Here is a 14,912-nt window from a genome sequence, read left to right on the forward strand (position 1 = left end):
CCAGACGTGTTTGTATAGGTTTTAACCCCACACCTGAGAGACAGGCAGACCTCTCTGTAAGAGTTAGAGACCAACCCCAAGCCAGCCAGAAGTGAGACTGTTTTTGTTTCTTTGGTTTTGGTTTATTTTTGTTCTTTTTAAAGAATGGTACATATAATGATACCCTCAAAAAAGGAGGGCAACATGTTTTTAAGTTGGCAAGTAAGACCAGTACACCTAGATGTTTCTAACTTCAGCCCTTGGGCAGTTTAATAGAGTGTTACTACTGGATGTTGAAGATAGGAGATAAAATCTGATTATTATTTTATGAGCAGTAATGTCAGAATTAATGCTCAGAAGAAGAAATCTGAATTACCTTGTGCTATCAAAGCTGGGAAGCTTGGGCTCTGATAGGTAAGACATGTGAGTAGGCTGTGTATCCAAGATAGGCCAACAAATTGCTTTGTACCTGTTGTGTAGATACCCCCAAAACCATGAAAATAAGGAAATGGGGTAGCTCTTGGTTAGTTCAGCTGTGAAATCAATGAGCAGTAGTGTAGCAAAGCAGTTTTCTTCAGAATGATTGGGAAGAGACTGTGAGATAACTTCTAGCCCAAAAGGCAATACTGGAATGTATTGAACATGAAGGTTAGGGGAGAAGTCTTATTTGATATTGGGCAAGAACCTACCCCACCCCACTTTGCCTCAGAAAAAAGGAAGTATCTTACATGAGAAGATAGTTTTCATAGAGGTGAATTAGTATGTCTTAACATCACATCTGCAAAGTAGAAATGGTTATAAGGTATTAACCACAAAGTTATAGACATTCTAATTCTAGTGGTGCGTCTACCTGTTATGGGTGTATCAAACCAGTCATGGTCTGATAGTATTCAATACCTTATATTACTTACATTAATTCTGACAGTTTGCTCACCCAGTAATCTAATTTACAGAAAGAGCTCACATTTAAGTTACCAGATACTATAAACCAGTGTTTGCTTTTGGTACCCATAAAAACCAACTAAGGTAGATTATCTTTTTGAGGGTCCCTTATACACAGGTACAAATAAGTAATTTGCCTAATGACAGGAGTATGTGAAGTTGAGGTGTGGGCAGTGTGGCAAGGTTATCTGGAATGACCGTGCTCCACTACTCTGGCTTCTCTGCTTTGCACCTAACTCTTATACTGTTTGATTCTATCTTGTCCTGTGCCAGTGATTTATCCTCAGGGTTAATGAAGTGCTTCTGATTATAGTTTAGCAGAGAGCCGAATCCTAGTCTAGGGCGCTCTAACAGATTCTGTTGAGGAAGATGTTTGTGAGCAGCTTCTGCCCATCATTCCTCACCTTGGCCAGTGTTTCCCAGTTACCTTCTGGCTCCCCTGGTGAGGGAACTTTGCAGAGTTAGAGTCTTAGGGCAACTGAACTAGTCCAGAAGGGAACCTGTAGATACCTTCTTTAAAAACTGTCTGTGCTGCCCATCTCAATTTAGAAAATCTTTATTAGAGAGCATAATAACCATCTCCCTGTAAATTTTTATATTTGACCTTGTTCAAACCTAAAGAATTCAGTTAGTAATCTCTTTTTTATTTTAAGGATATTTCTGGTGAGGTCATGATAAATTAGGAATGCAAACTCTTACCTTTTGCGTATTATTCAGAGACCAGTTGAGTTAGCCAGGAGGACAGATGAGCATTTACAGATCTTGGAGTTAAATCTTTAAGGTTCCTTAAAATGTGCTTTATTGCTAGATTTCAGTTTATAAACTCTCACCCGTTGTGTCCTAGTGATGAAGTCTTTAACCACCAGAGCCATGTCCCCACCTCATTTCCTCCCATTGTCACTGAACTTCAGGCCTGGATTCCCTCAAGCTTTGATTTGTGTGATATATACATGGCGCTTATTTAGCACCTTATAAAATCCAATGAGGAGGTATTGTTCCTTGAGTTTTATTTCTTAAAGAAAAGAACAAACAAGCTACTTGAAAAGCCATTTTGTGTATGTAGTATACTAAAAGAAATCTAGTTCCACAAGTTGACTAGTACAACTTCCAAAATAGTGAGCAAGGTAGTCTCAGTCTATATATTATAGGTGTGTGGGAAAATTGGCAGCAAGAGGTATATCATGCAGATGTGCGTTGATTTTGGAATGAACTCTGGATTCACCCACAGCCCTTCACCTTGCACTGTCCTTATGTCAGACAGTTTGTCCTCTGCTCAGTCTTCATGTATGAGGTCGAGTACTCTACCCAATTAGGATTGTGGTGAAAATCAATCATTAATGTGTCTGATTCTGTGGTTCTCAGTCTGTGGGTTACAACTTCTTTGGCAAACTTCTGTGTCCAAAAATATTTATATTATGATTCCTAACGGTAGCAAAATTACAGTTATGAAGTAGCAACAAAGGTAGTTTTATGGTTGGGGGTGACCACAGCATGAGGAACTATATTAAAGAATTGCAGCTATGGGAAGACTGAGAACCACTGAATTGATGTACTGAATTGCATGTTGACTAGGGTGAGGGCTGCTGTGTGTAATTCCTTCCCTGTATTGATGATGATGGCAGCCATCCAGCCAACACCAAGAGCATAGAGAATTACTAGGATAAAAATGGGCTATTGTTCTACGTCTTAAATTTTTCTTTATGTTTAATGCTAGTTTTGAGTGTTAACCTCTAAGAAGAAAATTTCCAATTTCTGTCATAAAGCCTGCATTTTGGTCTTAGTGCCGCCCGCCGCCGTTCATCAGGCAGACCCACAGAAGCTGCTTGCTTTTCATTTGCAGAAATGAATCAAGTACTGTATCTCAGATATTCCAGTGGAAAAGAAACTCACTCCTGGATGGGGGTTTCTGTCCATTTAGAGCAGTACTCTTCAGTAGCCATGACTGTGATCCACAACCAGGCATGGTGACTCTTGCCCGTAATTTTAGCTCTACAGAGGCTGAGGCAGGGGAATGACAAGTTTGTAGTGTGCCTGAGACATACAACAACTCAAGACCACTCTGAACTACTGAGACCCCATCTCAAACTAAACCTTTAAATGAGGCTGGGGATACAGTGATGCAATATATACCTATCATAAGCAAAGCCCCTAAACATCCCATCCCCAAAGTAGCCCACACATGTAATTAAAAAATATCTGGTATTTGTAGAGGACTGGAGAGATAGCTCAGTGCTTGAGGCTGCTCTTCTGGGGGCAGGGGGAGCCATATTCTATTGACAACACTGTCATGGTGGCTCCCAACCATCTATAACTCTAGGTCCAGGGCATCTTATGCCTTCCTCTGGCCTCTGAGGTGCACAGAGATACATGCAGATAGCACATCCATCTGCACAGAGTATCTTATGGTCACATTGAAAAGGAACAAGGTTAGTAGTGAACCCAGTATATCTAAAAAACAAACAAACAAAAAACCTGTCATTCCAATGTATATCATAAAAATTATTATCATAAATATTATTTATATTAAATGTTTTAAATCTAAGGTGTATTTATAATTATAGCACATCTCAAATTAACCACATTTCAAGTGCTCAGTAACAGCATGTGGCCAGTGACTATCATTTTGAACAGTCCAGATCTAGATTTTGGATGAGTATTCCTCATCAGCTTCTGAGTACTGGTGCTGCTCTGTCGATAAGCAACACACACATCTTACTTTTAGAACTTTGTGTGCCTTCGATGCTTCAGCCTGGCATCTCTTTGATTAGATACCTTGGATTGGAATTGGTATCCCTGAGAAGAGGGTAGGGTCTAACCTTCAGAGTCTTGGCTGCTCTAATGAGGATTTGCTGTGGGCATGCTGTATACCTATGTTTGGTCAACTGGTAGACAACCATGGATTGCTGAGTTTATTGAGTGAACCACAAGAATCAGAGCTCCAAGTCAAGATTAGCAGTATCGGGCTTTGTTAAAAACCCTTTACTCCTGTTTCTTATCTGTCTTAAATTTCAGAACTAGCTAATGACTCTGGGGAAAGAGCACATACCAGGAATTTTCTAAAGGAACTCTGTCTCTCTGTTTTCTGTTCCAGTGTGGCTTAACAAGGCCATCTAAGAGATTATTTTGACTTTTGAACAACCATTTGAGAACCCTTTTGGAATCTAGGTGTGGTACCTACCTGTAATCCCAGGTACTTGAGAGATGGAAACAGGAGGATCTAAAATAGTGAATTCAGAACCAACCTGGGCTTGTATCAAACAAAGAATTTTTTAAATAAACTCTTTAGGGATCAGTATATTAGGAAGAACAAAACAGATACGTCTCTAGTTATAGTGGACAAACTTGTATTATCTTAGTTTTAAAACATGCCTTCTGATGTTGTCTTTCACCTAGATTTCAGTAGAATTATAGGTTACAACATTTGGACTAAAGAGAAATATATGGGACTTCATCAAAGGACACAGAAAGACCTGTTGATTTCAACTTCTTACGAAGCCTACCCTGATCATTGCATCTACACAACTGCCAGACACCGGGGCTTTGTCTCTGCCTTCTTAGGGGGAGGGGAGATAAGGCTACCTCTTATCATTAACTAAAATGTGCACGCCTTTCTAAGCATAAGACACTCATTAGAGATGGGGACTTTATGCCATTCATTCCTGCATTGCCAGCTCCCAGTGTAATGCATTCAGTTCATTGAGTAAATGAGCAATTAAGTAAAATAAGTGATGTTATTTCCCATATTTACCAAGTAATTTTAAAATTAAATGCCTGACACTGTTGTCTGCATTGTTGCTCTAGGTAGTATGTATGCTATGCTGAGCTCTCAGACCTAATCTCAGTGGTAGGAATCTAGAGGTTGCTCTTGACCAGTTACTTAGATAAGCTGCTTCTGTTAGAGCATGTGGGGTATAAGGACAAGGAAGAGGGTAGCTTGGAGTCCGGTTATAAAAGGAAGGGAAGCAGTCTATACTCAGAGAAGGTGTGAAAGTACATAAAGAAATGCTATGGGAAGAGGAGTTCTGGGATAGGGATCGGAGTGCAGTTCAGGTGTTGAGATGTTGTATAAGACACATTGGGCAGAGCAGTTGGCTTACAAGGCAACAGAAGCTTAGGTGAAGATAGAAGGAACTCAAGACCGCAGAGGTTAGGACTGTTGAGAAGAAGTGTTGGCTGTGCTGCCACATGGCTCTGAACTTCTGGTCTTTATTTAACTTCTAGTCACCCTTGTCCACTTCTCAGTCATCTCCAGTTCACCTCTTGTGCCTTTGTGCCACTGTGGCACCTGTGATCACAAGCTCACCGTGTTTGTTAAGGACAAGAAATTCTATGGTAACTGCTGCTTTGTCCCGGGAGCCAGCCTGGTATAAATGTTGGTATAAGCAATTCAAACATGTTGAAAACTCTGAAGGGTTTTGTTTTTCCTGGTCTATAGATTAACCCTGGGGCCTCACAGACAATAGACTTTACCACTGAGCTACACGTCCAGCCCCTCAAGTTTTACTGAGAACTGTTTGTATTTCATTCAAATAAACTACTAGCAAAAGAAATAAAAGCAAAATTAACAATTTTTACTTTTCTCTGTCCTACTTTTTAAGTAAGAAAGACCCATTTCTGTAAAATACACATTTTAAATGAGTAGAGTATATTTAGTTTATAATTATATTAATAGAAACAAAAAGCAAAGAGGGACTTTCTTTTGATATTATAGCAGTGGGCTTTGATTTTGGTGGTGTAATTCTAGAAGTTTATAATTTTAACCTTTTATCTCTTCCTAGTCTGTAAGACCTGTATTGTCCAGCACTTTGAAGACAGCAATGATTGTCCAAGGTGTGGCAACCAAGTTCATGAAACAAATCCATTAGAAATGTTAAGGTAAAGAAATATATGTTATCTGATTTTAATTAATTATATACATTTGAAATATTTATCATTTATTATGCTATTTGAACGTATCTTAGGTCTTGGGCATTTAAAGTCTTTTTAAAGCATTTTATTTCATTTTTAAATCTTTTAATAAAAGTTTTAAATAAGATTACATAATATTTAGGAAATGTATCTGCAATTAGAATGGCAACTTTCTCTTGGGATTCTCAGAGCGACTTCAGTTATTTTCAGAAAGAGGTGAACTATGTTGGATAAAGGTATTAAAATTATCAGGAAGGTAATAGTAGGGAAAAAATGTGCACTGGGAAAAAGAGAGATTGGCAGGTGATGGGACCAAAGAAGGAAGGATGGTGTGGGGTGATTAAGAAGGGAGAGATGGAGACAGACTGTGAAGTATAAGGCTGGTGAAAGGCAGGAGTCGGTGCTTTCACTGTGAGCCTATTTGGGAATATGGTACCATTTAAAACTTGTAGAGAGTGGGGCAGTGAGGGCTGTGCTGTGCCATTCTGGAGGGTTTGATGAGACAGTCTTGACATAAATGGGCAAAAGGAGATGGCTGCGTTGTTCAGCATCTCTTAGAAAAATAGAGAACTAGAGCTAAGGTGTGAGACAACACTAAGTTTCAAGCTACAAAACCAGACGAGGACCCTGGAAATATGGCTCATGGGAAACTGAAGGAAGGTGGAGTAAGGAGAGCAGCAGGAAGCACTCAGCCCTCCATCTCTGGGTTCTGCCTCCAGTGAATTTGGCCAAACATCCATCAGAGATATTTGCAAGAAAAATTGCTTCTGTACTGAACATTTCATTGCCATTATTCCCCAACAATACACTCCATTGTATTACTATATGCAGACTACACACAGCTGGTCTGAAGCTACGGAAAGACACGTATTAGATATATAGTCCTACACAGGGAAGTTTCTGTGAAGAGCTTGACCATCCAGATTTGATATCTGTGAGGAGACCTGGGGCCTGCTCCCCAACACTGGGGTCTGAATTTAGTTGGATAAAAAAATACTTAGGCACATAGACAGGGCAAAAAATTAAAATGAGGGAAGGGAATTTCCGGGCATTAGTGTTACACCATGCTGTCAGATTGTTGCTAAACTATCCTGGTCCTAGGGACTAATTAATAGGGAGTTTAGGAAGGTAAAAGCAATAACAGTATAGAACAAACATAACAAACTATGCTTTTCAAAAAAATTCAGGTTGAAAAAAGATTAGGAAACAAAGTGTCTATATATATCCATATGTGTGTCAGGTATGTGCAGAATCCAGAGAAAGGCATTAGATCTGGAGCCAAAGCTATAGGCAGTTGTGAGCCATCCACTTGTGTGTTGGGAACTGATCTCGAGTCTGCTGCAAGAGCAGCAAGTATTCTTAACTGCTGAGCCGTCTTTCCACCTCCAGAAATAGCTTTCCAAGACACTTAAGGAAAGATCTTGCCCCTTTAGATGTTTGATGTCAGCGAAGAATGTTGTTAGCAGGACCAAGCTGAAGCAAGAGCGGGTGTTGTAGAAAAGCAAAGGAATGGGCTGAGGAAACACAGCCAGGAACAGAAGATAAGAATGCTGAGATGAGTGCACGTTTGTCTATGGATCTAGAATGGTCACACTGCCTGAATTCCTCAGAGAAGGAAATGGGGAGCATTTGATTTTAGAAAAGATGATAAATTCTTGTCGGGATTTGAAGAGTGAGAATGTTAGCTGTTGCTGCATGACAAAGCACACCTAAATTAATGCTTCCTGGCAGGCAGGTATCCCTCGCTCTTCACCTTTGGAGTGGGTTAATGAGCAGTCTGCCCGCAGTTAGCTCTGCTCACTCCTGCAACTTGAATTGCCTGCGGTGTCCGCCATGTGTTGGGATGGACTGGCCCTGGAGTGATGTAGGCCCTCCTGCTGCTCTCCATGGAGCACAGAAGGAAGTGCAGTGCCCCCTAAGGCTAGGTCCAAGCTCAGTATCATTTGTCCAACACTCTTTTTGGTCTAAGCAGTTTTCCAGGGTAGTTCTTATTCTTGGAATTGGGAGTTCTCCCAGATCTGGGATCTACTTTTTAAACAAGGGAAGGATGGCAAAGGCGCAGAGTGTACATCTACAGAAGGCTGGGAACTTTGGGACTATTTTTTCGCATTAGAATACCACCAGAGGCCGGGCTGTCGTGACGCACGCCTTTAATCCCAGCACTTGGGAGGCAGAGGCAGGCGGATTTCTGAGTTCAAGGCCAGCCTGGTCTACAAAGAGAGTTCCAGGACAGTCAGGACTATACAGAGAAACCCTGTCTCAGGGAAAAAAAAAAAGAATACCACCAGAGGAAGGCTTGTTGAAGTAAGTGTGCTTTGTTGGCAGGCAACAGTAGTGTAGTGAATACACTCAAATCGTCTGCCTGTGTTTCCTAATATGTGTAAGAAATCACAAACTGTTTGCATATTGGGTTTTGATATCATCATTGTTTATCCCCACTGCCTACCCTCTGCAGGCTGGATAACACGTTGGAGGAAATTATCTTTAAATTAGTGCCTGGACTACGAGAACGTGAGTTCCCTGGGTTCTACAGACTAGGGTTTTGTATTTCCATTAAAGAGTTCATGTTCCTATGGTTTTCATATTTTTTTCCTTCAAATTAGAAGAACTTCAGCGTGAGTTGGAATTTTGGAAGAAAAACAAACCTCAAGAAAATGGGCAAGGTAACTGTCTGACGGCTTCTCTCGTGTTCTGCTTTCTGTTATGTTGGTAGAGTAATGTCTTTCCACACTCAACGTTTTCCTGTGCAAGACTCATGCAGCCCTGCATGAGAGTTTATCTGAATCTATGCAGAACTGCATGACTCCTCTTGAAGGTAATTGGAAAGAGGACATTGGACTTTGGGGAGAAAAGGAAGGAGAAAACGGGATAGAAATACTAGCCATAGTTTCAAGACAGGAAAAGGTCTGAGGTAAGAAACAGGCTTCGTGTGCACCTCGATCCTGAGAGCATCTCAGTCTTACCTCACTTTACGCCACTTTAATAGGGACAAAGGTGGAGTGTGGCTGAGAACCAGGTCAGGATTTGTTGTGCTCTGACGCTCTGAAGGGAACACAGGTGGGAACAGTGGTTCAGGCTTAGGTCTTAGGTCTGTCAGCAAGTGTCTCTGTGTACTCATCAAGATGTTCCTGTCACCAGACTCAGTGTCCAAGTTTCTACTTGGAGACCCAGGTAATAATAATTTCAGCAGGGCTGGGAGGGAGATGGATGGACAGAGAGAGGGGGAAGAGGAGGAGGAGGAGAGAGAGCGAGAGAGCTGGAATGCATATTGGGTGAAATGCTTGCCTCAAAAGCACGAGGACCTGAGTTTAATCCCCAGAAGTCATGTACAAAGAGGCGTGGGCCAGCAAGATGCTCAGTGGGTACAAGTGTTTTGCACAGACTCTTTGGTCCCTCAGTCCCTGAAGATGACAAAAGAAAACTGACTTCAGAGATTTGTCTCTGACATCCACATGTGTATCTGCACACACGGTTTTTATGTAAGCACTGGGAAGGCAGAGAGAGGCCGGTCTCTGGGGTTTGCTGGTCAGCCAGCCCAGCCTAATAGTTGAGTTCCAGGCCAGTGAGAAACCCCACCTCAAAAATACAGGGTCAATAGCATTGAGGAAGAACATCCAAGATTGACTGACTCCTGGCCTCCATGAACACATGCACATCCATGCACACATTTACACACAGTAACAACAACAATTTCAGCAGAGTGGAACGTATTACTGGCCAGAGTATGTGTATGCATGTACATACAGAGTGGCTGTTATGTTAGCCACAAAAAGGATATCTAGCTATAAAGTAATATCATTCTTCATGTTTTTACACACAGACTTCATTCAGGATTCTAAAATCAAAGTGGCCTCTGTGCATATGTGAATTTAGTCTCTCAGTTCACATAGGAGTTTTTATGAGTTATAAAGTCTCATAAAATCAGTGCCATTTAAGATGGATACGGAATGGCTTCAATAGTTAGACTTAACTTGAAGAGGGGAAGGCTTTTCATTGATCTAGGTGTTTGGTTCATAAAAGACAGTATCTGTACATGGGTTCTATGTAAATGAGGATACATGAATTACCTAGCTGTGTATTTCATTTATCCCTCACCCTGCACTTGCCCTTTTATCTTTTCCTGGGCTCTAGCACCATAATGATGAGAATGGTAACTCTTTGTATTTGTGACAAGAAGCAGCCAGGAGGAGATGGAAAGGGAAGGAGAAAGGAAGTTGATTACTCTGTGACTGACAGTTCAGGGATGCTGTTATGACAGGGAAGGCATGGGAGCAAGAGCAGGAGGCTCCTGGTCACTTTGAATCCATTGTCACAAAGAAGAGACCAGGAAGTGGAGCTGGGGAGTAAAACCTCCAGACCCACTCCCAGTGACCCACTTCCTCCAGCGAGGCTCCACCTCGTAAAGGCTTCGTAACCTCCCAGACAGCACCGCCATTCAAGCACATGAGCCTATGGCGGGGGGTATCTCCTGTTCGGTCTTCATGCCTTTAATCGTGTTATTGTTACCTCAGACTAAGCACACTGCACGTCTAACGCGTTGTCCAAGCTATTCCATATACGTCAGTCGATACAGTTGTATTCATGTAACAGTATAAGTAAATGTTGTTATAGGAAATATATTCAAATTTTCTTAATGGAATTTTTAACATGTTAAGTGGCTATAAAGCGTGTTTTTACAATTATTTTTTCTGTAGTTGGTTTTATAAATAATTTCAAGTTTTGAGAACTTTTAGGATACCAACTTAGTTTTAATTTGAACACATCTTTTATTGAATTAGGAAGAATTTTGTATCCTATTTGCCTTCTAAAGTGTCTTAACCACTAATTGCACTTTTTTGTGTCCAAATATAGCTAATCTAGAATATTTCTTAATCCCGAATCTTACTCTGTATGTTACAAAGGTGAGAAGAAGGCTCTTTCTTTTCCCACATTTACACTAAACCCATGTACAGATACTGTCTTTTATAAACCAGACATGAAGCTCAGTGAAACTCACCCCAAATTAAAGACCAAATCCAATAATATTTTAAAAGGATAAAATAGGAAAAGTAAGATAAAATTCATAAACCAGGATATACAAAAAGTCTAGAAATATTACGCTGTTTTAAGTTTCTGATGGCCTCTGATGGATATTCTTTCCATTGTTGACTTTGTTGAAGGGTTTCAGAAAGTATTGATATTTTCAGTCAGTCTTCAGAGAGGTTATGAAATATTTTAGGTTGGTCATTGCTTTGGTGAGTGCCATATTATTGCTTGACTTTAAACTTTGAGTTACATGAGTCTTGCTTCAATTATACAGATGATATTTCGAAGGTTGACAAGTCTAAAGCAGATGAGGAAGGTGATGAAAACCAAGATGATAAGGACTATCATAGAAGTGACCCGCAAATTGCTATCTGTCTGGACTGTTTACGAAATAATGGGCAGTCAGGGGACAACGTAGTGAAGGTGAGTGGGCAGAATTCATTTCTTTTACCTTTGTTGTTGTTGTTGTTGTTAATGTAATGCAGTTGAATACCATTCTCTGAAATTCCAAATCTGGGAATAGCCAGTGTTGCTTTCCTGGTAGCTTGTCCTCCCAGCCCAGTTCTCCCAGACCAGTGCCACCATCTAGTGGCTAATTTTTATAATGCAGCAGCCAAAACTCAGACCGATGATTTAAGCTGTGTCTCCAACCATTTTATTATCTTTAAACTTATTATTTTTAGAGGTTAATTTTATTTTATATGTGTAGGTGGTTTACCTGCATGTATGTCTGTGTGTCATGCGTATGCGTGATGATGACAGTGGAAGCCAGCAGAGGGTGTGGGAACCCCTAGAAGGAAGCACAGGTGGCTGTGAGCTGCCCTGTGGGTGTCCGCTGGGAATTGAACCTGAGTCTCTGGAAGAGGGCTGGGGCTTTCACTGCTGAGGCGTCTCTCCAGGCCTAACCTCAATCATGTTGTGTAGTCTTCTGCTTTTAGTTAAAACTCTATAAGCCTCATGTCATGGCTAATATATTTTATTAAGAGAAGAGTAGGTTTTGAAGTAAAGCTGTGTTATCAAGTGTCTATGAGTGGATAAACTCCTTAGAGACTTCTATTATTGTCTACATAATCCTTGTTCTTCATCCTGTCTCCTAAACATTGCTCTGACTCTTAGATCTGAAAGCTCACTGCTGCCTCCGTGGTTTATTTTCCTTGGGGTTTGAATATCTAGCGTGTCCTGGTTTCTTAGTTGGCAGCAGCTTTCATATAAATATTTACTACTTTAGTTCTTAAGTAGTCTTTTGTCACTTTGTCCAAGCACTTATTAGTCATTGAGGGCATTGATTTTCTCTGTACTTTGTTTTATGCACAAGTTCATATTTATTTTTTGTTTCTAATTTTCTTCATCTATGCTAATCTATAGCTCTTTTGGGTTGAATTTCTTTGCTATTATATTACTAATAATGGTACTTTATATTGGGAAATTAAAAACAAATAATTTTAACTTAGATTTTCATTTAATCAGCATCTTTCAGCAATGAATATATTTGACTATAGTAAGCAAATGAATTCATTATGTGGTAGTTAATATAACTAGTAAGAAAAAGATCTGTCACTTGCAACACATGAGTAGTTGCTAGATGGGTTGTCGGAACAGGAATATGAAGTAACTGCTAACTGCTCGTGTGTAAAGGATTTCTTTGGAGGAAAAGAAAATTTTGGAATTAGATATTGTAATTGTTGAACAACTTTATAAAAACTACTAAATTGTTCATTTTAGACAGTGACTTTATGGTGTTGTATTTCAATTTAAGAAGTTAAAATCATGCTTGCAATTCCTCTGATTGGTAGAGATTAAAGCATAATACTAAACACAAAACTGAAGAATCATTGAGTTGTATCTATGCAGTATATCTTCTGATATGCAGATATACCAGAAATACTGATCCTTTCCAGATAGCTGAGCAAGGAGGGTTAGGCACAGATTCCCCGGCAGTCTCTTGTGAGCCCCTGGTGTGTATCACAGTGCTTCCATTTTCCATATGTCAGGAAAGAAAGAATGAGAAGCTCTGCTCCTACTTCCTCTCCACCATCCTGTCTTCTGCCCCCGACCGTCGTTGCCCTCTTTGTAGCTGGCTCTACAGTAGTTCTCAGGTGCACACAGCCAGGAAGCAGTGCAAGTTTCATTTGGTTCCATTATAAAATATTCCTGGAGAAAGTGCTCATTGTTTCTAAGTATTTACAAATCAACTTTTACATAATACAGATTGGAATTGTGTTAGATTTGTGTCAGTCTATTGAATTATGAATTCTAGAAACACTCTTTTGTCATGTCCTAAAAATGTTCCCTTAACTATTTTGACAACTCTGAATTATTAATAACTTGTGGGAGGCAGTACAGGTCACCTGGGGTGGGGGGCTTTGTTCAAGCTTAAAGAGTGAATCAGAAGCACTCTTCATGTAAAACAAGAGACACATCAAGGCATACAGAACTTAGTGATGTACAGTAATGTTCGGTAGCCTGTCCCTGGGGAGTGTTTTTCCTCAACCCAGAGCCCACACTGTATAGCTTGCAGGTACTAAGGCGGCTGTGGATGGAGCAGATGCAGTATCCAGAACTCTCCCAAGGCTAATGTCAAACTACTTCTGTCTCTGAAGTTATTTTTAGGTTCTCCATTATACTTAACAAGTGCCTCCTGCTTTCAGAAGTAACATCATTTAACAAAATATTTTGTGTCCTTTTACTTAAACTCTGCTTTCTTTATAGAAAAAAAAACATGTTAGAGAAAGACAGATTGCGTACTTGACAGGGTTTTGCTAATTCACACGCTAGAATGATATTCTTGAAGAATGTCATGTAAATAACAGGCTATAATTAGGAACATTTTGCTTAGGAGAATTGAACATTTTTGCTTTGCATTTAGAAAATACTCAATAGATAGTGAAAAGCATGCCTTTGGCTGTGGTTTAGTTTAGATGGTTGGGTTGGGTTTGGCTTAGTTGGTTTGGGGTGGTCTAATGAGACCGTCTCACTTTGCAACCCACGCAGAATCAAACTCAGATCCTGCCTCCTCCTTCTGAATGCTGGGATCACAAGAATATGCCTCCATACCAGAAGGGTTGAAGGTTTTAGCAAAAACAAGTGAAAGTCTTTAATTTGTCATTTGTTTCCTTTAGGGTCTCATGAAGAAATTTATTCGCTGTTCTACACGAGTTACTGTAGGAACTATTAAAAAGTTTCTAAGTTTAAAACTAAAACTTCCAAGTTCTTATGAGGTACGTAAAATCATATCTAATTGTGAATTTGATGATTCTGATCTATAGCAAAATTCTAGCAAAGGAAGTAAAGTAAGAATATATTCAAACTAATTTTTATAGAAAATGTTTATTTTCATGTTTAAAAATTAATTTTTGGAATGTAAAATTTATGTAACATTTTATAACAAGGTATCCCAAGTAAATCACATTGATGCCTTTGTAACTAAAGGATTTATTTAATTTTTTTTGTTGTTGGTTTTGGTTTTGGTTTTTCGAGACAGGGTTTCTCTGTGTAGCCCTGGCTGTCCTGGAACTCACTTTGTAGACCAGGCTGGCCGCGAACTCAGAAATCCACCTGCCTCTGCCTCCTGAGTGCTGGGATTAAAGGCGTGCGCCACCACACCCGGCATGGGTCTACAGTTTTTAAACAATTTTAGTTACAGGACTGGAGATCGGCTCATTGGTTAACAGCTCTAGCTGCTTTTCCAGGTGACCGGGGTTCAATTCCCAACACCCACATGGGAGCTCACAACTGACTAATTCAGCTCCAAGCAATTTGGCACCTTCACACAGGCAAAACACCAATGCTCGAAATATAAAAATCAATAAAGCATTTTAAAAATTCCAGATATACTTTTGTATTAGGAGAAAACTGAAAGTGTCAGAGCCCACTGTATTTGGTAAACTTACATAAAAGATAATTTCTAGATAGCATCTCTAGTGAAAAATAGACATTTTATACTGTATGGTTTCTTTGTTTTTTTCTTGCAAAAATACCATGCATAGTTTTACTTTAAAATCTGGTTTGCTAAGTTAATTTTCTTGTCTTCGGAAAGTTACCAGAGCTAAGAAAACAGT

The 14,912-nt window shown here is 39.9% G+C and overlaps 1 protein-coding gene across 6 annotated transcripts in view; it reads left to right on the plus strand.

Annotated features, from left to right (window-relative positions):
* Pcgf5 (polycomb group ring finger 5) overlaps positions 1-14,912 on the plus strand; it is a 112,642-nt gene that overhangs the window by 80,542 nt on the left and 17,188 nt on the right. For all 6 annotated transcript variants that reach the window (NM_001368690.1, NM_001368692.1, NM_029508.4 and 3 more), the window contains exons 3-7: positions 5,700-5,796; positions 8,285-8,340; positions 8,433-8,492; positions 11,129-11,277; positions 13,974-14,072. In NM_001368690.1, the coding sequence (NP_001355619.1) occupies positions 5,700-5,796; positions 8,285-8,340; positions 8,433-8,492; positions 11,129-11,277; positions 13,974-14,072 (461 nt within the window). The remainder of the gene's footprint in view (positions 1-5,699; positions 5,797-8,284; positions 8,341-8,432; positions 8,493-11,128; positions 11,278-13,973; positions 14,073-14,912) is intronic.

Source organism: Mus musculus, chromosome 19, assembly GCF_000001635.26.
Source record: "Mus musculus strain C57BL/6J chromosome 19, GRCm38.p6 C57BL/6J".
NCBI classification, from domain to species: Eukaryota; Metazoa; Chordata; class Mammalia; order Rodentia; family Muridae; genus Mus; species Mus musculus.